This window comes from Panthera tigris, chromosome C2 (genome assembly GCF_018350195.1).
Source record: "Panthera tigris isolate Pti1 chromosome C2, P.tigris_Pti1_mat1.1, whole genome shotgun sequence".
Classification (NCBI taxonomy): domain Eukaryota; kingdom Metazoa; phylum Chordata; class Mammalia; order Carnivora; family Felidae; genus Panthera; species Panthera tigris.
In genome coordinates, this window is record NC_056668.1 from 152,395,922 (window position 1) to 152,418,166 (window position 22,245).

The window sequence follows — 22,245 nt, forward strand, 5'->3', positions numbered from 1 at the left end:
GCCCTATTCTTCACTGGGCCAACTACTCATTTTTGGGGCTTGGCTTACATGTCACTTGCCCTCCCCATTCTAAAGTTATATTCTCATTTTATAAGCTTTCTTTTACCCTCTACTTTTCTGCTTCAGAGGAACAATCCGTTAGCTATAATATTTGTGTGGTTATTTATTTTATGTCCATCTCTCTAACAGACAATAAACTTCTTGCAGGTGAAATAGTGGTTGCCCTTTCACCACGAAACCCCTGATGCCCAGGACAGTGCCTCACCCAGGTTAATTCCATGTAAATATTAACATTGGAGTAATCTAAAGTTCTAGATCCTCTTGAGAGGCATGAATATGTTGGGTGAGTAAGTGAAAATTTCATTAAAAGAGGCATAGCTTTAAAAGCAGTCAAGAGGGGCGCCTGGGTGGCGCAGTCGGTTAAGCGTCTGACTTCAGCCAGGTCACGATCTCGCGGTCCGTGAGTTCGAGCCCCGCGTCGGGCTCTGGGCTGATGGCTCGGAGCCTGGAGCCTGCTTCTGATTCTGTGTCTCCCTCTCTCTCTGCCCCTCCCCGTTCATGCTCTGTCTCTCTCTGTCCCAAAAATAAATAAAAAACGTTGAAAAAAAAATTTAAAAAAAAAAATAAATAAAAGCAGTCAAGAGACCCCACATATTAGGGAGATTGTTATTTATTTACGTTTAGGATGTAAATTTCACAAGGGTGGTTTGATGCTGAACTAGTCCATTGGTTTTCAAATCACCATCCTGACTTTGGTGAACATGTAGTTGGGGGTAATTGAGGCTATAAATTAAGGTGGAAGTCATTTAAAGTTGTTGGATAAAGGGGGTTGGCTGGATTAGGCCAGCCCTGGGGTTTATGGCAGGCCACTGAGCTGGGCTTTGGTGGGTTGGTGCAGGCTGGTGAGACGTCTGCGGGGTGCACACGGTGATCTGGTCTTTCTTGTTCTAATTAAACACCCAGGTAGGAAAAGCTTGGGTCCAGCACCTCATACTTTTCCACAGGCCTTTTGAAAAAAATTTGGGTGAGTTTCTCCAGAAAACCTCTAGTCTTCCCCATCAGCATTTACAAGCCTTCCCCCGGGGGGAGGAGGGGGGAAAGAAGAGAAAAGAGAAGAAAAAGAAAAAAGAAAGAAGGGCAAAGAAAACAAATTGGAATCTCCAGAATGAGTTCTGACTTTGGATTTCTATCCCAGACTGTCTGTGGCCACCTTCTCTCCTGTGGGGAGTAGGAAGGAGTCAGTTTTAAGAACTCTTCCCCCTGGCCTTGGTTCGGAACTGTCTATCCCCAGCATTCCAGGGTTCGTCTTAAATCATTGACTGCCTTTGCAGGGGTTTTTGAAAGGATTTTCATAAAAAAGAAAAAAAAAAAACCCAAGAACAAGGAAAGTGAATTTGCTACCAAGATTTCTAGTGCTCAGATGACGCATGAAGGTAAAGCTTCCCTGTGCCCATTTTTAGTGGCCCCATGCCCAGCCCCGTCTGAAGTTTTTGCTCTATTCCTATAAGGCAGTTACAGGGTTTCATGTGTATATAGACAACAAGTAATAAAAGCTATAAGAACCTGGATCTGCTTTGTTTCAGACTTGCTGGTTTAAAAAAATCTACCGAGGGCACTTGTATTTTTCTTATTTCTACTTCCTTGGGTGTAGCCAGGCAGCCCATGACACCTCCCCACAACTGGACCTTGAATCCTGACGGGGACACAGTGAAAATGACTGCCAGCCAGCGCCACAGCTGTGCGACTATCTACTTTGGGCTTTCATCACACCAAAAAAGACCCTGGAAGTGAGGGCTCGGTGCCAGCCAAATCATCACATGCCTTGGGGATTGACTGGGTGCTGACCTTTGAGCCCCTGTCCTGGCCTTTCCGACTGTAGTTCAAGGTCACGTCACCTAGGTGTGCACTGTAGTGCCATGACTTTCTGTGTCACCGCGGCAAGTAGCTTAACTTCTCTCTGCTGCCGCGTCCCCGTGTGTCAGACAGGGATGCAGTCACGACTCCCTCGTGGGTTTTCTTGTAAGAATGAAACGGCGTGATTGATGTCAGGCACATAGTAGGCACTTGGTACGTATTAGCCATCAACTGTATGTCATTACCATTTGTACTTAACAATTTCATCCTATAAACAGACTGCCCGGTTGCTTAAAAAAAAGCAGACTCAACCACCAAGCCCTCTGTGTTCTAAGGAAGAGATATAAAGCATTCTTCCCTATCATGAGACCGTGGCTGCTAATAAATCCTAGTAAGAAGCCGAAAGCCAGGGCGGGGCGCCTGGACGGCCCTGCCGGTCAAGCATCTGACTCTCAGTTTCAGCTCAGGTCATGATCTCGCTCTTTCGTGAGTTCGAGCCCTGCCTTGGGCTCTGTGCTGACCGTGCGGAGCCTGCTTGGGATTCTGTCTCTCTCTCCCGCTCTCTCTGCCCCTCCCCCACTCACGCTGTCTCTGTCTCAAAATAAATAAATAAAAACGTAAAAAAAAAAAAAAAGAGGCAAAAAGCCTTCTGTGTGGCTGGCAATCCCCCTATTTCCTGTGACGTCATCTTACCGAGAAAAAGCAGAAACAAGAGAAGGAATACATTTGATGTTTGCTCACCTAACATTAAAAGCCCACTGTTGGTGGAAACAACCCGAAAATTCTGACATGAATTGTTTTTATTGTATTCGTAAATAGAGTGGAAATGTTTTGTGTTTGAATTCTTCAATTAAGCCCTTAAAGAGTCTCATTTTAATAACATTTATATTCTGATTATTAATGTTCATTGTAGAGCAGCTGGGAATTCAGAAAAGTACAAGAAGGAAAATTAAAACCCTGCCTAATCTCAATGGTGTTTCATTTTGGCATATTTTCAATATATTATATGTGTTAAAAATTCAGTTTGGGATTATACACCTATTTATGTAGACTGTACTTTTCATTTACTAACATAGCCAATCATTAAATGTTCTTTTACAACATGACTTTTAACGTTTTTTTATTTTTGAGACAGAGAGAGACAGAGCATGAACGGGGGAGGGTCAGAGAGAGAGGGAGACACAGAATCGGAAGCAGGCTCCAGGCTCCGAGCCATCAGCCCAGAGCCCGACGCAGGGCTCGAACTCACGGACTGCGAGGTCATGACCTGAGCTGAAGTTGGCCGCTTAACCGACTGAGCCACCCAGGCGCCCCTACAACATGATTTTTTAATTAATGGTATTCTCCCATATGGATATATTTAAAAAAAAAATTTTTTTTAATGTTTATTTATTTTTGAGAGAGACAAAGACAGAATGCAAGTGGGTTAGGGGCAGAGAGAGAGGGAGACACAGAATCCGAAGCAGACTCCAGGCTCCGAGCTGTCAGCACAGGGCCTGACGTGGGGCCCAAACTCACAAACTGTGAGATCATGACCTGAGCGGAAGTCAGAAGCTCAACCGACTGAGCCACCCAGGTGCCCCCCCCCCCAATATGGGTATTCTATAACCGATTCAAATCCATTACGAGTCATAGGACATTTAGGGTTATTTCCACATTTCACTGTGGCAAACATCCGTAAGACTGAATCTGTCCGTGATGTAGTACATTTCCCCTCTAAGCGGTATATGACAGCCCCCAACATTTGGGGTCATTCTTTTAATTGTTTAAGTATTTCCCCATGATACCTTGTTGCTGTAATTCTTCATTTCTTTGCTCTCTAGTGAGAGTGATCTTTTTTATTCACTCTCCATATATTTAGAAATTACTTGTATTCCTCTGTGAATTGTGGGCTTACAGCCTTACACATTTTGGACAAATTTGTGGCCTTTTCTTGCAGTGGAGAAGTATTTTTTAAAGTTTTTATTTATTTTGAGAGAGACAGAGAGAGAAAGAAAGAGCTAGCAGTGGAGGGGCAGAGAGAGAGAATGCCAAGCTGGCTTGGTGCTCAGGTCAGAGCATGACGTGGGGCTCGATCTCACAACTGTGAGCTCGTGACCTGAGCCGAAATCGGGAGTTGGACGCTTAACTGACTGAGGCACTCGGGTGCCCCGGGGAGTTATTTCTAAAAGAGCCATATTGGGACACCTGGCTGGCTTAGTCAGTAGAACATGCAACTCTTGATCTTGGGGTTATGGGTTCAAGCTCCTCTCTACTACCTTTGCTCAGCAAACACTTCTGGGGTCCATGGGCAGGTGAGGCTCTGGACGCTTGTCTCCGACTACACATCAGAGAGAATCAGTAACAGGCAACCTTCTGGGTTGCCTGGGTTTGGCATTCCTTCTGGGTTTGGCATTCCAATCTGTTACACCATGAATATTTAAATGGCCCTCATATGCTAGTCTGTAGGGCGACAAAGTAAGACAGAAGGTACGACCTGCAAGAAGTAATCTCGGGGACAAATACTCTGGGGATTATATTAGAGTGTTTGAGAAAGGGGAGAGGGCGGAAGAGGCAGTGGCTGTGGCCCTGTGTCCTAACCCCTCGTATATGGAGGCCTCTAGACCTTTCCCCCCTTCCAAGAGGATGGGAGGGCTATCCACTGAGTTTCGCCGCTACCAGTAGTCGATGCGGTGCAGTGGTCAGGAGCAGAAACTTGGCCATCGGGTCGGAACCGGGGGCAGGTGACTTGAACCTCCAGGAGCCTCAGTTTCCGCCTCTGCACCGTGGGGACAGCGCCTCCTTACGGGGGCCGTGGTGGTGGGTAAAGAAGAAGGTAACAACAGTGCCAGTTTCGGGAACAGCCGCCGCTTCTGGGGCACACACGACCTGCCAGGTGTCAGTCGTCTTGTGGGCAGAAGCAGCCTCACCACTCAGTGCCTGGCCGGGCCATTAGCACAGAATAAATGGAATCCACCCCACCCCCCCTTCCCCCCCCCCCCACCCCGGCTGCTGCCACTGAGGTCGGAAAAAGAAGAGCCCCGTGTGGTCCCCTGGTGGTGAGGGGTGTTGTCAGGATGTGCTTGGCAGGTGGGTGGGGCCAGAATGAACCAAGTGCCTCTCCACACAGTCAGCAATGCAGACGTGAAGGGAGAGCGGCCGGGCCGCCAGCCTTTTCCCCCCACCCCGTCTCTCTGCTCACAGGATGGACCCCACAGCTTACGCTGAGCTGTTGAAAGAATCTGGCAACCAAGTTCTTAAGAACGGGAACTTCTCTCTGGCCATCAGAAAGTATGATGAGGCCATCCAGATTCTCCTGCAGTTATATCCGTGGGGGTAAGTGCTGGGATTTACTCCTCACCTTTCGTTTTTTGTTTTTGTTTGTTTGTTTGTTTGTTTTTTTGTAGCAAATGGAAGGAAACTCACTCTGCCGCTTATGTTTTCATTTCTTATCACGCCGCCTAGTTTCTGTTTTCTTTCTCGCCCACTTCCTATTTATCTGCTCTGTGCTGTGAGCTCAGAAACTGCACAGAGAATACCAAGTACCGGAGAAATAGAAAGTGAAACGTAGGACGCTGTTGGTAAGCATTGCACAATTTCCCCTTCTGTCTGGTTGTGGGAATCTGAGTTCCTGGGACGATCCCAGCCCCCAGCCTCTCTCAATGGCCATCTCTCTCACTTTCTTGATCATCTGTGATGTTTACCCCCAGGCTACCGTGTGTACCCCAGGGGGACTCAGGTCCACCCCTTCCTCTGCCCCCTCGGCTTTCAGGAGACCTGTTCCCAAACATTTTTATTATCGCAGCGTGCTTAACAGCTAAGAGCTGTTGTCTGTGTAGGGTGTAGCTTTCAGTAGAGCCTGTATTTGAATTTAAAACGGAGATAAGCTTAAAATACGTTTTTAAGCATCTATTGAAAAGATCAGTAATAAGCCCATTATATGTTAACGGAAGTAACACATTATAATGCAAAATAAGTATGTTTTCCAAAGCTGAAAATTTAGTGAGAAGGGTGGCTGGCCCAGTTTTCACTTTTGCAGACCTCTTTAATGTCCGTCCCAACAGAAGGCATCCGACTTCTCGTATCTGCTTCTGCGTTCAATCCACTGTGATACCACGCATCGTGTAGCCTCTGGAAGATTCCCCGCACACATGGGAGAGAACGTGTGAAAAAGACACATGCGTGGTCCCCTGTTACCGCTGTGACTAATGACCACAATTTAGCGGCTGAAAACACCGTTTATTATCCTATAGTTCTGGCGGTCAGAAGCTGAGATGAGTCTCCCGAAGCTAAAATCGGGGTGCTGGTGGGGCTGGTCTTTTGCAGAGGAGAACCCATTTCTTGCCTCTTTCGGCTCTGGCTGGCTGCCTGCCCGGCTTGGCTTGTGGTCCCTTCCTTCATCCTCAAAGCGTCTCTTCCCAGTGTGCTGCCACGTCATGTCACTCTCTCCTCTGCTACAGCCACGTCTCCCTCTGTCCCTCTCCCATAAGGACTCTTGTGGTTGTATCCTGATCCAGGACAATCTCCCCCCAAGATCTGTAAATTAATCACATCTGCAAAGTTTCTTTGGCCAACAAGTGGTACCATTATTGGGGGACTATTATTCAGCCTGCTATCGTTGGGAAAATATTTTGACCTTGTGGGCCACCTGAGATGGTCTTGGGGCACACCAGACACTCCCAGACCATACTTGGGGGACCGCTGCAGTAGAGGAGGCCGAGATTGGCATTTGTGGGGTGCCTGCGGCCTACATTTGTACCGGGAAATGCCCCGGGATGAAATTACTGAATCCCGGCTCCCACCTCCTGCCTTCTGTCACCTTGGTGTCTACCCAGTAGCTGGATGTGGGTTGAGTGTCATTGATTTGGGCCTGTAATTCCGCCCCTCCCGGCTCAGATCAGAACGGTGTCAGAGCTGGGCCCCGAGCACAAAGCATTTGACTTTCTTAAACAGGCAGTCGGGTGTAGCGGTTATGGCTGTAGACTGCCCCGCACCGTGGGGCCACTAACGGGACCCCTGCCCGGACCCTCCCCTATTATCTCTCATAACCTTCCTGCCACTGTTCCCCCCTGCCGCTGCCGGCTGACATAGGGATTTAGGTGCGTTTGGTTTGCTGAACAAGTGCTCTCAGGAGAAGGGGACTGAGGGAAGGAGGATGGGGCAGGGCCAGGGGCTCCGAGCAGGGACGGTGCGTCCTCTGGAGGCAGCTTCAGCCTGATCCCCTGGGGAGCTCTGGCGCATGAGCTGGACTGCAGAGCCCGTCCCACTTTGGGGCCAGGGAGCTGACCTTCTGGTTCCCATGCCAGCCAACCCTCGGTTGTAGGCTGTCTGGCCCCGGGGAGTTGTCCTCAGGAGTGGGGCTTGGGCTGCCAAAACAACATGCCATTGACCGGGCGGAGTCAACAACAGGAACTTACTGCTCACGGTTCTGAGGCTGGTAAGTCTGAGATCAAGGTGCTGGCCAGCTCAGTTTCCGGTGAAAGCCCTCTTCCTGGTCTGCGGATGGGTACCTTCGCTCTGAATCATCATCACACGGCAGAGCAAGAGAGAGAGAGATTGAGAGAGAGAGAGATTGAGAGAGAGAGAGAGAGAGAGAGAGAGAGAGAGGACGCTCTCTGGGGTCTCTTCACATAAGAGCACTAATCTTATCATGAGGGCCTCACGTCATGACCTCATCTAAACCTAATTACGTCCTGAAAGGCTCCATCTCCAAATAGCATCACACAGGGGGGCCAGGGCTTCGACATATGGACGGAGAGGCACAATTTAGTCCTCACCAGGGGCACAACTTCCCGGGGAGAGGGCAGCTCCCGTTAGGTTGAGGGCGAATCTGGAGAACAGGGCCATGGGAGCCCCTAGTGGCAGCCAGTGCTCACTGCAGCTGTGGATGGCTGCACGGCCTAGGTTATCTGGGCGGGACACCTGCAGTCAGCCCCTGCTGATCGATCACCCACTGACTGCCCCACTGCCTCTTCTGTGCACCTCTGGGGCCTCATCCCTTCAACTTAAGGGGACAGAAGCCGGAAACAAAGCACTGACGATGGGGCAGTTGTAGAGGTGATGTTTACTTTGCTTTTTATTTGTGCTTATCTGCATCACCTAACTTTAAAAAAAAAATTTTTTTTTTAACACTTACTTATTTTTGAGAGACAGAGACAGAGACAGAGCATGATCAGGGGAGGGGCAGAGAGAGAGGGAGACACAGAATCCAAAGCAGGCTCCGAGCTGTCGGCACAGAGCCTGATGTGGGGCTCAAACCCATGACTTGTGAGAGTGTAACCTGAGCTGAAGTCGGACACTTGACTGAGCCACCCCAGCGCCCCAGGACCAGTCACCATTTTCACAGAAGCTTCACCAACGGTCTCTAAAAAATGAAAAGATCCTGGAGATCAGTCAGAGGTAGAACCAAGGTGTTGAGAACATCTGTCATGAAAAGGAGCAGAGGATTTGGGAGTGGTTGCACTTTGCCAATGCCCCGGGATTTCTGGGGGCTGGGGGGTCAGATGTGATCGGTGTAATTGGGACCTTAGCTGGTGATGGTGGCAGTCAGCCCCAGAATTGTGACCTCAAGGTGGTTTTCTGCATTTGCAGAAAGATGGCTCGGGCTCTACTGACCACCGGTTGGTTCTTTCTGACAGGGTTCCCCCCAGGGAGCTGGCCGTCCTGCTGTGCAACAAATCCGGTGCATTTTACAGCCTCGGGAAATGGAATGAGGCCTTTGTGGCGGCCAAGGAATGTCTCCAGTGGGATCCAACCTACGTGAAGGTACGGGGACAGCTGGGGGGCCCTGCCTCCTTCCTCCCTTCTTTTTAAAATGGAAATATGAGGAGTGCATCTCATTCAATCCTTTGCACTTCACACAGGTGCCCGTAGGGCGTGCGAGCCTGTCTGGAGAAGACCGGGAACAGTGAGGGCCAGGTGTGGCAATGCCCTTGCAGGTGGAGCTCGTTGTGCTCTGATGTAGTTTCACCACTACTCGTAGTCCGAAGTGTACTTTGATGTTTCCGAGTTTCATTTGAGCTAAGCTGTGTTGCAGGTGCAAGCTGGGCGGACCCACATGGCACCGATTACTTCTTCCGAAGCACTTCTTACTTGGAAATCAGCTCCGTTGGAGGGATGGGGGTGGGGGGAGGTTCGAATGGCCAGCAATCCACCCCCACCCCCACCCCCCCACCAGGGGTTAACAAAGATCGGTAAATGAGTATTTAAATGAGTATTTGATCGTTTTCCGCAGCTAAAATGCTGTCAGTCTTCGAGTTCTTCCTGCCTCAGGGTGAGCAAAAGGCCAGGGAGACGCCAGCCCAGCTGTTGAGTAACTCTCGGTCAAGTTGGGGAGAGGACAAAAAGCAAAATCGGAGACCATAAAGGAGTTGCCATTCTGGAGCCATCTGAGGCACAGACAATTAAGTGTCACGTGAGTGATACGGACCATTTATGGCGAGGCTCCAAGGTCAGAAACGCGTAGGCCTTTCTCCCCGCTGCTCTGCTGTGCGGCAGACTGGTTTCAGCATGGGAGGAAATGGGTTTCCTTCCTTAAGCCTTCCTTTCCCCCACTGTGTAGGGAGTGGCTGCTTAGGTCTCAGAGTCGCTTCAAGGATTAAGGAGACCTTGGTTCGAGTTGTTGGCACTCAGGACATAAGAGTTTGTGTTGTCTTCTCAGGGATCTGCGTTTTGTGTACGGAACAGTGGGAAGGGGCGAGGGGTTTTGACCTGCATGTTCTCCATCCTCGAGGGAGGGATTTGCCTATTTCACCTTCAGCCTTTCCTTAAATAATTTTTTTTTAAACATCTGTTCATTTTTGAGACTGAGAGAGACGGAGTGGGAGCGGGGGAGGGGCAGAGAGAGGCAGACACAGAATCCGAAGCAGGCTCCAGGCTCTGAGCTGTCAGCAGAGCCCGATGCGGGGCTCGAACGCCTGGAGTGCGAGATTATGACCTGAGCTGAAATCGGATGCTTAACCGACTGAGCCACCCAGGCGCCCCTATACATTTTTAACAGAGTGGTAAAGTGTGGAGGCGGGACAGACAAAGGAGAGGGGTTTAGACTTCGGGGGCTGCGGACTGCGGGAACGCACATGCACACACGTGGGGGAAACTCATGAGAGGGGAGAGAAGGGCTATCTCAGTAATGTTTAGCAGCGCTGGGCCGGCTCAGTGCCAATGTCCGTCTTCTTCATGGCCATAAAAATTCCCTGGGAGAGAAAATTTATGGCAGTCCTCATTTCTTAGACTTTCTGCTTTTACTCAGATCAGGGGAGCTCCAGGAAGGTTTCCTTCCACATCTTTTGAATCTCAAATGCCTTGGGCTCAAGATAATCCTTAGGCCAAAGTGCCATATTTTGGGGTGGCCTATTCTGAACCCCTTTCCTCTCCCCACCAAAATAAAAGATGAAAGAAACTAAAATCTGAGGAAGGGAAGGAAGCGGGGAATTCTGTATCCAGCTTACTGGGTTGGGCGAAAAAAACCCAGACATTCTCCCAACCCTTTTTTTTCTCGTTGTCATCTAATGACGTTTCAAATGAAGGTGAAAACAAATCAATAGTCAGAGATTTGGTGTTCAGTGGAATTTTTAAGTGCTTGCTTTTTGTGTGAACCCAGTTGGTGGACACCTTTCATTATCTTAGAATGTTGTCATGATAGATCCTGGTGTGGATTCCTTTAGAGAATCAAAGAGGGGGAAGGCAATGTCATTTTGCTCCTACTCAAGGCACACCATTTTATGTAGGCAAAAGTCAGCCATTTTCCTCCAACAATCATTGTAATTTTCCTCTCCACAGAAATAAACAATTTTTGCCTCCGGTATACAATGCCTATAACGTGGAGCTCGATACACCTCAACGCTTGTCATGACAACTTTTTTTTCCAGCTGTGTACCCGTGGAAGTCGTGTTGACTTTGATTGAAAGGAGCAGCGAACAAGTTCTGTGTTTACATGACAATCTCATTCTTTTCTGGAACGCTGTCGTCGGAGGATTTTTTTTCATTCTCTTCTTGCCAGGGCTGTGATTTGTTGCGTGAATAACTAAGCCACACATGTACTTGGAAGCGGGCCCGCTTCCTTCGCTCTGTCCTATGTTAGATGCAGTAGAAGTCATGCATTTGGAAATGAATGTTTTCTTGGCAGTTAAAAAATGACAGGAAAACTGTGGCACAGAACGTAACGTGGAAATCCTGTAGCCAGTGCTTGTTAGAAATCTGTGTTGACACAGAAGTGAAACCTCTCCAGCTCATTTCCCCATGTCATCAATCTTGCCTTTCCTTTTAGCAGCTGGTTAGAGGGATGGGTGAGTTACGGGTTTGCTTTTCTTCTGTCCCAGGGATACTACCGGGCTGGTTACTCCTTGCTGAGGTTGCTTCAGCCTTACGAAGCTGCTCGAATGTTTTTCGAGGGTCTGCGACTTCTCCAGGGCAGCCCGGACCAGATCCAGATTGCTGATTTCCTTGTGGGAGTCTTTACCACTATGGGCAGTAAGTTGGAACCACGGGAAATCTGCCTTTCCTCCTTCCTTCCTTCCTTCCTTCCTTCCTTCCTTCCTTCCTTCCTTCCCCTTCCTTCCTTCCTCCCTCCCTCCCTCCCTTCCTTCCTTCCTTCCTTCCTTCCTCCTTTTTTCCCTTCCTTCCTTCCCTTTCCTTCCTTCCTTCCTTCCTTCCTTCCTTTCTTCCCCTCCCTTCCTTCCTCCCTCCCTCCCTCCCTCCCTTCCTTCCTTCCTTCCTTCCTCCTTCCCTTCCTTCCTTCCTTCCTTCCTTCCTTCCTTCCTTCCTTCCTTCCTTCCTCCCCTTCCCCTCCTTCCTTCCTTCCTTCCTTCCTTCCTTCCTTCCTCCCCCCTCCCTCCCTCCCTCCCTCCCTCCCTTCCTTCCTTCCTTCCTCCTCCCCTCCCTTCCTTCCTTCCTTCCTTCCTTCCCCTTCCTTCCTTCCTTCCTCCCTCCCTCCCTTCCTTCCTTCTTTCCTTCCTTCCTCCCCTTTTCCCTTCCTTCCTTCCTTCCTTCCTTCCTTCCCCTTCCTTCCTTCCCCTTCCTTCCTCCCCTTTTCCCTTCCTTCCTTCCTTCCTTCCTTCCTTCCTTCCTTCCTTCTTTCCTTCCCCTTCCTTCCTTCCTTCCTTCCTTCCTTCCTTCCTTCCTTCCCTTCCTTCCTTCCTTCCTTCCTTCCTTCCTTCCTCCCTTCCTTCCTTCCTTCCTTCCTTCCTTCCCTTCCTTCCTTCCTTCCTTCCTTCCTTCCTTCCTTCCTTCCTTCCTTCCCCTTCCTTCCTTCCTTCCTTCCTTCCTTCCTTCCTTCCTTCCTTCCTTCCTTCCTTCCTTCCTTCCTTCCTTCCTTCCTTCCTTCCTTCCTTCCTTCCTTCCTTCCTTCCTTCCTTCCTTCCCCTTCCTTCCTTCCTTCCTTCCTTCCTCCCTCCCTCCCTTCCTTCCTTCTTTCCTTCCTTCCTTCCTCCCCTTTTCCCTTCCTTCCTTCCTTCCTTCCTTCCCCTTCCTTCCTTCCTTCCTTCCTCCCCTTTTCCCTTCCTTCCTTCCTTCCTTCCTTCCTTCCTTCCTTCCTTCCTTCCCCTTCCTTCCCCTTCCTTCCTTCCTTCCTTCCTTCCTTCCTTCCTTCCTTCCTTCCTTCCCCTTCCTTCCTCTTCCTTCCTTCCTTCCTTCCTTCCTCCCTCCCTCCCTCCCTTCCTTCCTTCCTCCCCTTTTTCCTTCCTTCCTTCCTTCCTTCCTTCCTTCCCCTTCTTTCCTTCTTTCTTTCTTTCTTTCTTTCTTTCTTTCTTTCTCCCCCCCTCTTTTTCTTTCTTTCTTTCTTTCTTTCTTTCTTTCTTTCTTTCTTTCTTTCTTTCTCCCCCCCTCTTTTTCTTTCTTTCTTTCTTTCTTTCTTTCTTTCTTTCTTTCTTTCTGTCTGTCTTTCTTTCTTTCTTTCTTTCTTTCTTTCTTTCTTTCTTTCTTTCTTTCTTTCTTTCTTTCTCCTTGTTATTTTATTTGAATGGCTCCTGGAGAGATAATTCCAGGGGGTTTCTTTGTGGCTGATGTATGCAGTTTGAATGAAACTGATTTTCACATTAGAAAGTATTTTGGAAGTTGGGGTGGCTCAGGTTCTTGTAAAAACACCGAAATCGTTTTGCAGAAATCACTTAGAGCTCCGCCACTCTTGTTTCAGACTTCAGTTTTCTGTGTTGCTACTGAGAGATCTTTCCCTATTCATACTACTCGTTTTACGTGAGTTGTGCTCTTTCCTATGAGTTTTGCATGGATTTATCCCATACGTGGAGGCAATATTTTTGTTCGCTGTCTGAATAGCCTGGAAGGGCTGATGGAGGGTCCCACAGAAGCTGCCGCGGTGCCCAGCGTCTCGGCCACTATGGTCAGTGACGCACGGGGGCTTTCTGCGTCACCGCCTTGAGTTATTACTCTCATGACCTGGCCCGTGAGCCGGCTTTGTCAGTGGCCTGGATTAGACAAAGACAGAAAGCCGTAACACAATGTAATGTACTCCCTGCCAGTGACCACGGAACTCTTTCTGTGTTTATCTTGGCGCAGTCTAAAAGTTCTGCCAATGACCAGCCCATTGTTTTCAAATATTGTGTTTGATCACATTTAAGACTGTACCCATTTAAGATGTGCCAGTGAAACAAATGCTTTGCCACTAAGAGACAAACTCAATCGTCACACGCGTCCCCATTCTAGAGATGTTAGGATGTGAAACACGGCACATGTTAGAACTGTGGGCAAATGGTCTTTGGCTTTCAGAGGTGGGGAAATAAATTCAACTGTGACAGAGCCACCTGTTCCCACTGGGAGTGTGGGAAAGCAGCTTGTGTGGTCTGTGGCCAGCATGCCACAGATTTTGGCAAGTTTGGCACAGATGGGGGGTGAGAGCCGCATCAGGCAGTGAGTGGGGGGTGGTTGGAGGTAGATACAGCCACGTCCCCCAGCAGAGAAATGGAAGATGCCCAGATGAGTGCTGATGGGTCACAGCTTTCCAGGCACCCTTTCACTGCCGTGACGGAGCCTGTGTCCCATTCCTCTGAACCTGATGGCTTGGCCATTCCCCTTCGATCTCTCATGTCTTTTCTGCATCTTTGTAAAGTCACCGTTCGTTCTTGGCGACTGCTCCCCTAAGAAATCTGGACGGTTTCCATTCTGCTCCCATCCTGAGAGCGGCACGTCGTAGGACTCCGTAGGGCAACTCATCCCAGACTTTTATGCCAAAGGACTCCTGTTTGGAGGGTGAATGGATGCCCACGGCCCGATTTCTAAAATTTGAAAAATATGCCTATGGAAATTTTGTATCCTTTTGTGCAACATCTATTTATTTTGATAGTTACCTATCTGTGGAAATTGATAATCCTGGAGGAGGTGCGATGCTATTCTGGCACCTGCCTCGTCTCCTTGGATAATCTCACCCATGGGTTTGAGAAATGTGGCTTTTGGAGGATCATGAGATGCATTGGGCCACTAGGTTAGAAGAATGTGTGTTGAATAAGAGAGTTGGTGGATCTGGGTTCCCATCTCTGTTTTTGTCGTTAACTGGTTGCGTGATATGCCATGAAGCCTGGCCTCGTTTGTCTCTGTTTCTCATTGATTGGGTGAGGATAATATTTGTCACATCTTTCTTTCTTTCTTTCTTTCTTTCTTTCTTTCTTTCTTTCTTCTTCTTTTTTTTTTTTTATAATTTCTTTATTTTTTAAATTTATATCCAAGTTAGTTGGCATCTAGTGCAACAATGATTTAGGGAGTATATTCCTTAATGCCCCTGACACATTGAGCCCATTCCCCCTCCCACCACCCCTCCAGCAACCCTCTGTTTGTTCTCCATATTGAAGAGTCGCTTATGTTTTGTCCCCCTCCCTGTTATATTAGTTTTGCTTCCCTTCCCTTATGTTCATGTGTTTTGTATCTTAACATGCCTCATATGATGTCACATCTTTCTTAAGGGAAGTGAGTTTGTTTTTTTTTTTAACTTTTTTGAGCTTCTATTTCTTCCTAAGTAGAGATAATAGGCAGTGCCTTGTCGGTATGTTTGAGGGATTAAATATTAGCACATATCACTGGGCTTCACATATAGAAGAGCTAAGTGAGTATTAGCTCACATTATACCGCTTAACCCTTGGGGCATTGAGTTTATAGCTGAACTTAAAATGATTGCTGCTTCAGTCAATTATATAGGACTTTTACTTTGCAAGTGCCTCTCTTTCTTTTTTATTTTTTAAAAAGTTTATTTATTTTGAGAGAGAGTGTGTGTGTGTGTGTGTGTGTATGTGTGAGCAGGGGAGGGGCAGAGAGAGAGGGGGAGAGAGAATCCCAGGTAGGCTCTTCACTGTCAGAGTGGGGCTCTAACCCACAAACCATGAGATCATGACTTGAGCCTAAGTCAAGAGTCGGAGGCTCAACTCACTGAGCCACCCTGGTGCCTGAGAATGCCTCTCGTTCTGATATCTTTAATTTACCACTTGTTTATGTGTGATCCTAAATGGAGGACCTTTTCCCAAATGTTCTAGACTCTGTCTGGGTTAAAATTTCTAAACTATGGAACTTTCTTTCAGGCGACCCCATTGTTTTGCAAAGTTTCTTGCCCTGTTTCGATCATATTTTTACTACTGGATTCTCAACAGAAGTGTGGCAATCTGTAATAGAAAAGTTGGCAAAGAAAGGATTATGGCACGTAAGTAAAAGGAGATGACTCTCTTGTGGGAAAAGCACATTCTCGATCAAACAGATTCTTTCTGCTGGCACTGGGGAGGGGGATTGTAATTTATTATTTGTTTATCTTGATGCCAAAATAACTTTTTAACTGACACATCATTAAAAATGGAAAGTCACTGAGGTATATTAATTAGCCAGTTTTTTTTAAAGATAGGAAACATATTCAGAACACCTATAATAGTATTAGCTAACGTGTATCACCCTCCCTCCTTGCCCTATGTCTCCATGGTCATCCCAAAAGTGTAAAGTCCAGATGCCAATGGTAATATGGAATGAGGAAAATAAATTTTGGAATGTTCATCTTCATATAATCTTTTTTTAATGTTTACTTATTCATCTTGAGAGAGAGAGAGAGAGGGAGAACACGCGAGCAGGGGAAGGGCAGCAAAGGAGGGAGAGAGAGAGAATCCCACACAGACTCCACGCCATGACTCCCTCCCGATGTGGGGCTCGAACTCACAAACCGTGAGCTCATGACCTGGGCCAGAATCAAGAATCGGACACTTAACCAACCGAGCCATCCAGGTGCCCTCATGCAATCTCTTCTATATTGCATTTGCTAGTGTGGGCTCAGGAGACCTGCCTGTGCTGCCCCCAGCGCTTCTGTGTAGGCTTAAGGGACCGCTGCCCGCAGGTAGCAGTGAGGCTGCAGGAGCCGGCCCGAGGCGGGGAATCTGTGGAAGGGATTCCCGGTGCCCAGTGCACCCGCAGCCTGGGCTTTGGTGTGACACAGATGCCTCCTCGAATCATCATCTTCCACTTTCCGTTTTGGACCAATTGTTTCCCCTCTGGGCCTCATTTCCGCATTTGTAAGTTTCAGGATATAAACTTACTCCCTCGGGGCTTTGGTGAAGTTTAGAAATACTGGAGCAAGAACGCCTAATAATAATATTAGCTAATGCTTGTCAGGGGCTTATGATGTGCCAGGCACTGAGCTAATGGAGCTTCATGGTAGCTGGCTGTGCTACGTGCCCAGTGCATCGTTGTCATTGATGGTGGCCTCTCCGTGCTCGTGAAAAGAGGCGGCCGAGGATGGGAGTTAGGTCAGGAAGGGCCTGCTGGGCTTTCTAAAGCCTGGCAGTCCAGAAAAGTCACTAAAAGCCAGGGCAAGCCATAAGGACTCTAGAGCCAGGCAGGGCAAATGACTTTAGAAGACAGAATTCTTCAATTTTTAGAAAGCTCATGGATTCCACTGGAAATCTAATGAAATCTATGGGGTTCTCTTTGTATACATAGTTTCAGGGGGTTCATGGGACATCCCCTAAAATCCAGCCATGAGTTCTCTGAAACTCAGTCCCATATTCCAAGGTCTTGAGAAAGCAGGTAGGTAGGGAAGGGAAGGCCCAAGAAGGCAGCCCAAGGGGCAGGTGCACTTGGTCCAATACCCCAGCAGTGGGGCCCAGGTCATTTTCACATATTGGAAACAGAGACAAAAAAAAAAAAAAAAAAAAGCCGGGTCAGCAATCAGGATTGTTAGAACCCTGAGTATGTCATCTGAGATTAGGGCCTGTGTGTTCAGGGTGAGCAGTAAAGAGAGGGCAGCAGGCTGAAGGAACCTGGAAACAAGATGTGGCCATAGGCCCAGTCCCTGTGGTCCCCATGTCCACTGGGCATACATGAGGGAGACTGATGCGGAGCCCGGGTCCCCAGTCACGACCATACCAGAACCTGGAGCCCTCAGACCTGTTGGCACACCTGGATGATCTCAGGAGGAACCTCTCTGTGTGACCTAGGACAAATTGCTTAACCTTTCTGAGGGATTCAGTTTGTTCATTGACTCTAGATTGGGTCAGTGGTTCAACAACTGGCTGTCTGCGAGAAAAAGGCCTGATTTGTAGTGTTTGCCAATCTTTGTAGCATCAGTACTCCAGCCATGGCCAACCTGAAGCCACGAACAGGGCTACCGGGTGTGGAATTGGGGAGAGATGTGCAGCCAGCTGTCACTCGCTGGTAGGGACCTTTCCAGCACGCTCTGCTCGCCGGGGTCTAACGGACCCCAAACACTTGGGGCTTATGAAACACCCGTGTGCTACAGAATTGATTGGGATGAGATGCTCGTAAAGGATGGGATTCCTCTGCTTGCTCGGCTTTCAGAATTTCGCAGAGAATCACTTTTTTACCCACTCTGCCCTCGGCAATGCTGCTTAACGTCAGCTGCTCCCGTCTGCAGCAGGCTTTGAGGAGCAGGACATCGGCCGGACGGAAGGACTTCGATTATCATGGCTCAGGCTGTAAAGCTTGGCACGTAACTTAAAAAGAGCGACGGGGCTGGGGCGCCCGGGTGGCTCAGCTGGTTAAGCATCTGACTTCGGCTCAGGTCATGATCTCACAGTTCGTGAGTTCGAGCCTCGCATCAGGCTGTCCGCTGTCATCACAGAGCGCGCTTCACATCCTCCGTCCCCATCTCTCTCTGCCCCTCCCCCGGCTTGTGCTCGCTCTGTCTCTCTCTCAAAAACAAATAAACATTTCAAAAAGAGAGAGAGAGAGAGAGATAGGACTGGAGGGTATTTTGTTTTGGTTTTTGCTCGTTTGTTTTCACCCCGAAGGTAACGTTTGTTCCAATAACCTACGTGGAGAGCATTATTATTCCAGGTTTTTCTCTTTCTCCCTTCTCACCAGTCGTTCCTACTTCTGTCAGCGAGAAAGGACCGGCTACCCCGAAATATCCATGTCCCAGAGTTATCACTGAAGAGTCTCTTTGAGGTGAGGTGGCTTCTTGAAACATACGGTTTTAAGTCAGGCCACTTGGGGCTTGTATTTGGGACCTCTGCTTGGATAAGGGGACTTCAGCTGCCTCACTGCATATCGGTTGTGTATAATGATCTCAGGCGTGGGCCACAGCGAATCTAGGTTTTGCTGATCCCAAATTTTATGAGTGAAGGGGCTTGACGTTTAATATTGATGTAGTGACTTCCATGATTCTTCCTTTGTGTTTTTCTTCCCCCCCAGAAATATGTCTTCATTGGGCTTTACGAGAATATGGAACAGGTGCCCAAGCTAGTGCAGTGGCTCGTCTCCATCGGTGCGAGTATCGAGACGATAGGACCATACCCTCTTCATGCCCTCATGCGGCTCTGTATCCAAGCAAGTGAGTGTTCTTCTGGTTCACCCCACCCAAGCCGCCCTCCCGGCTCTGAGCTCCGAGCTCTGCTGAATTTAGCCGCTTGAATTTAACCACCAGAATTTAGCCAGAATTTAGCCACTTGAAGGTGGAATGTTCAAACGATTTGAATATTCAAATGGTTTGATTATTCAGATGAATAAAGGCAGCAGAGAGATAGCATTGTTTGGTTTTGGTTTTAAAACGTTTTATGTTTTTTATTTTACAGAGAGAGAGGGTTCGAGCAGGGGGAGAGGGGCAGAGGGAGAGACAGAGAGAGGGAGAGAGAGAATGCCAAGCAAGCTCCAGGCTGTGAGTACAGAGTCCGATGCGGGGCCCGAACTCACGAGCCGTGAGATCATGACCTGAGCCGAAGTCAAACGCTCAACTGACTGAGCCACCCGGGCTCCCCAGACAGCCTTGTTTTTATTTCGCCTGGGATCTAGTAGCTACAGGGGCCCAAGCTGAAAGGATTCTGTGTTCCTAGACAGATCCTGGCAGCACAGGGGCACTGAGACCCGAGGAGGGACCTTGGGACAGACAGCCTTTGCTGGGCGGAGCTCCCCGAGCCGCGGAAGGCACGTGTGGTCTTTCCCCTTGTTCGGGTTCATTTTGTCTCTAGCCGGAGAGTCGACCGCTTCAACACTCTTCAACACTGGCTGTTGTTGATAGTGTCTGCTGTGGTTCTTTTAAAGGACTCCGATTTTCATAGAATTCTTTTTTTTTTTTTTTTTTTAAGTCTTCACCACTTGGCTATAGGAGTTCAATTTGAAAATATTTAAATTTTATCATTCACACACACACGCACACACGCACGCACACACAAGATAAAAGCTTGTTTTTCTTTTCCAAGCATGTACGGCACCAGAGTTAGACATTTACCCATACTGTTTTAGAGCCAGAAGAGGCAAGAGAATTGTCTAGACAGTCTTCCTCTTCTAGGCTGGATTGCCTTCCTGGGAATGAAGGAGTGAGGGGGGTGGGCAGGGCCTTCAAGACCTGGGTCCCCACTTTCCTTTAACCAGATTTCCATTTCATGTACTGTGGAGTCCATGAAAGGTTTTATTCTTGCGCAGGGACTGGTGGATCAAACATTTAAAAGTAAAGTCTGACTAAAAGCAATTTGGTCCAATCCTCCCAGTTTTTTTAATTTTTATTTTTGATTTTTGAAGGGCAGAGTGGGAGAGAGAGAGAATCTTGAGCAGGTTCCACGCTCCGTGTGGAGTCCAGTTCTGGGCTCGATCCCACGACCGTGGGATCACGACCTGAGCTGAAAGCAAACGTCGGACGCTCGACCGACGGAGCCAACCGGGTGCCCCAGTCCTCCCAGTTTTAAACTAGGAATCTGGAGCCCAGAGAAGTGTGCCTCTGGTTGTGAAAGTCATGATTCCCCGCTGTGTCTGCTCTTTACGTTAGCTCCCATGGGTACAGGCACGTGTCAATACAATCAAGCATTCAAGGTTATCCCTGATTTGTTTCTCAGAGGAAAACTGACGTGGTGACAAACCGTGTTCAAAGAGTTGGCAGAAGTGTGTGGCTTTCCTTGATCCCAGGAGCTCCAAGGAAGGAACTTGGGAAAATAACTTTTAAATATACGTCCCATCGGGGCTTCTGGGTGGCTCAGTCAGTTGAGCGTCCGACTCTTGACTTCAGCTCAGGTTATGATCTCACAGTCATGGGATCAAGCCCCGCACCGGGCGCCCAGCTGAGCGCGGAGCCTGCTTGAGATTCTCTCCCTCTCTTTCTGCCCCTCCCTTGCTTGCATGTGCGCTCATGCACATGCACTGTCTCTCGAAATAAATAAACATTAAAAAATATTAACAGTCTTGATTAACAGTCTTATTAACAGTATTGATTAGGGTAACCTTTTCGGATACTGACCTGCTTTCTGACACGGGCACCGTTGCCCTGCCTGGAGCCTCTTTACGACTAGTGCCCCCATCCCCACCTGCTGTTCCACAGCTGCCTCCTTGGCCAGAGAGCTGCTCTTGGCCAATCAGCCCCCCATTCTCTGGAGGCGCTCCCCCCTCAACCACACCCCCTCCCTAGAGGTGTTCTGGAGCTCTTGACTGACTGACACAAAGGTTAGCCCCTGCCTCCTCGTGGGTCAACACCGTGGTGCAGCTCACGCTGCAGAGCTCCCTGTGGGGTCAGGCTGAGGCCGACTCAGGGGAGACCACATCTCTGCTCGCCTCCTTCCCCTGCCCCGCCCTGCGTCCCTCACGCTCTTTCTCCTGAGCTCCCTGTCAACAACTCACACGTACAAGAACCCTGGTCTCGGGCTCTGCTGCTCGGAAATCTGGCTGAAGTTAGAACTCGTCCTTTTAGTTTACAAACTCTGTGTCTCCCATTCTCGTGGTGAGTGGCACACGTGTGTCGGAGTCCCCATTTGGCTCCCTCAGGACGGTACGTGTCGATGTGCTTTCAGATTGATTTTCTGTGTGTGGAAAATAACATCAGGAACTCATTTTAATTCCCTTCAGAGGAAAACCATCTTTTCAGGTGGTTGATGGACCACAAGCCCGAGTGGAAAGGCCGCATCAACCAGAAGGACGGGGATGGTTGCACTGTTCTCCACATCGTTGCCGCGGCTCACTACCCAGGATACCTCATCAAACGTAAGTGGCGACACCAGGCTGGAGGGGGTGCTGTGGGCTGGATGACCTCAGGCGTTAGAGAGCCTGACCACACGTTTTTACCCGTTTCCTCCTGGGATGGGCTCAAGAGGGCTAAACCTTTTGTCGACCTAAGCATGACTGGGAGGGCAGGCTATATGCAGGAAAGATGCGGGTCAAGGGAAGGAAGATGGGCTGGGGTCCCCATGCTCTTTGGGCTTCGATGGCTTCTGTGGGGTTGAATGTCTCCGGGATATGGGCCTCTGGCTGCCCTGTTCCTTCCCTCATCACACAGTTACTATAAGCGCTTTATTTTATGCCAAATCTACGCTAACGAGCCAGACCACAGAAGTGGTCCTGCTTCCTGGCCACTTAGAATCGAATGCGGGGATCGCATCCTCCATACCTGCCAAGGCCAGACAGGCCACGAGGAAGAGTGAGGCTGGTGCATGCAAGGATGAAGTTGGTTCTTTTTTTTTTTAATGTGCTTTTTTAATGTTTATTTTTGAGACAGAGACAGAGCACGAGCGAGGGAGGGCGGGGGCAGAGAGAGACACACACACAGAATCCGTAACAGGCTCCAGGCTCTGAGCTGTCAGCACAGAGCCCGATGCGGGGCTCGAACCCATGAACAGTGAGATCATGACCTGAGCCGAAGTCGGACGCTCAACCGACTGAGCCACCCAGGTGCCCCCTGGAAAGATGGATTTTTAAAAAAATAAGACAACTCAAGATTATAAAATGTCTGCTCAAAATTAAACGTGCCTGTGGACTAGACACAGCCTGGAGAGCTCTGGTTGGGGACGTCCCGGGCACTTGTAGTCTTTTTTCCTCAACGTGTCCCAGGGAAGCCCAGCGAGGATTGTTTCTCTAATGTCATCCCCAAAGAACTGCGTCCCAGGAACCCACATCTGGGGAAACGGAGAAAGGGTGTGCTACAGATACTGTTTGGAGCTTTATTGAAATATAATTCAGGTGCCATATAATTCACCTGTTTCAAGGGTCCGATTCCCTGTTTTTAGC

The 22,245-nt window shown here is 48.8% G+C and overlaps 1 protein-coding gene across 1 annotated transcript in view; it reads left to right on the plus strand.

Annotated features, from left to right (window-relative positions):
* The first annotated feature begins 4,887 nt into the window (after positions 1-4,887).
* The window catches only part of TRANK1 (tetratricopeptide repeat and ankyrin repeat containing 1), an 82,762-nt gene continuing 65,404 nt past the window's right edge, over positions 4,888-22,245 (plus strand). Inside the window, exons 1-7 of the mRNA XM_007081031.3 lie at positions 4,888-5,169; positions 8,472-8,598; positions 11,151-11,301; positions 15,348-15,466; positions 18,127-18,210; positions 18,457-18,595; positions 21,091-21,225. Of these exons, the coding sequence (XP_007081093.2) occupies positions 5,039-5,169; positions 8,472-8,598; positions 11,151-11,301; positions 15,348-15,466; positions 18,127-18,210; positions 18,457-18,595; positions 21,091-21,225 (886 nt within the window). The 5' untranslated portion in view covers positions 4,888-5,038. The remainder of the gene's footprint in view (positions 5,170-8,471; positions 8,599-11,150; positions 11,302-15,347; positions 15,467-18,126; positions 18,211-18,456; positions 18,596-21,090; positions 21,226-22,245) is intronic.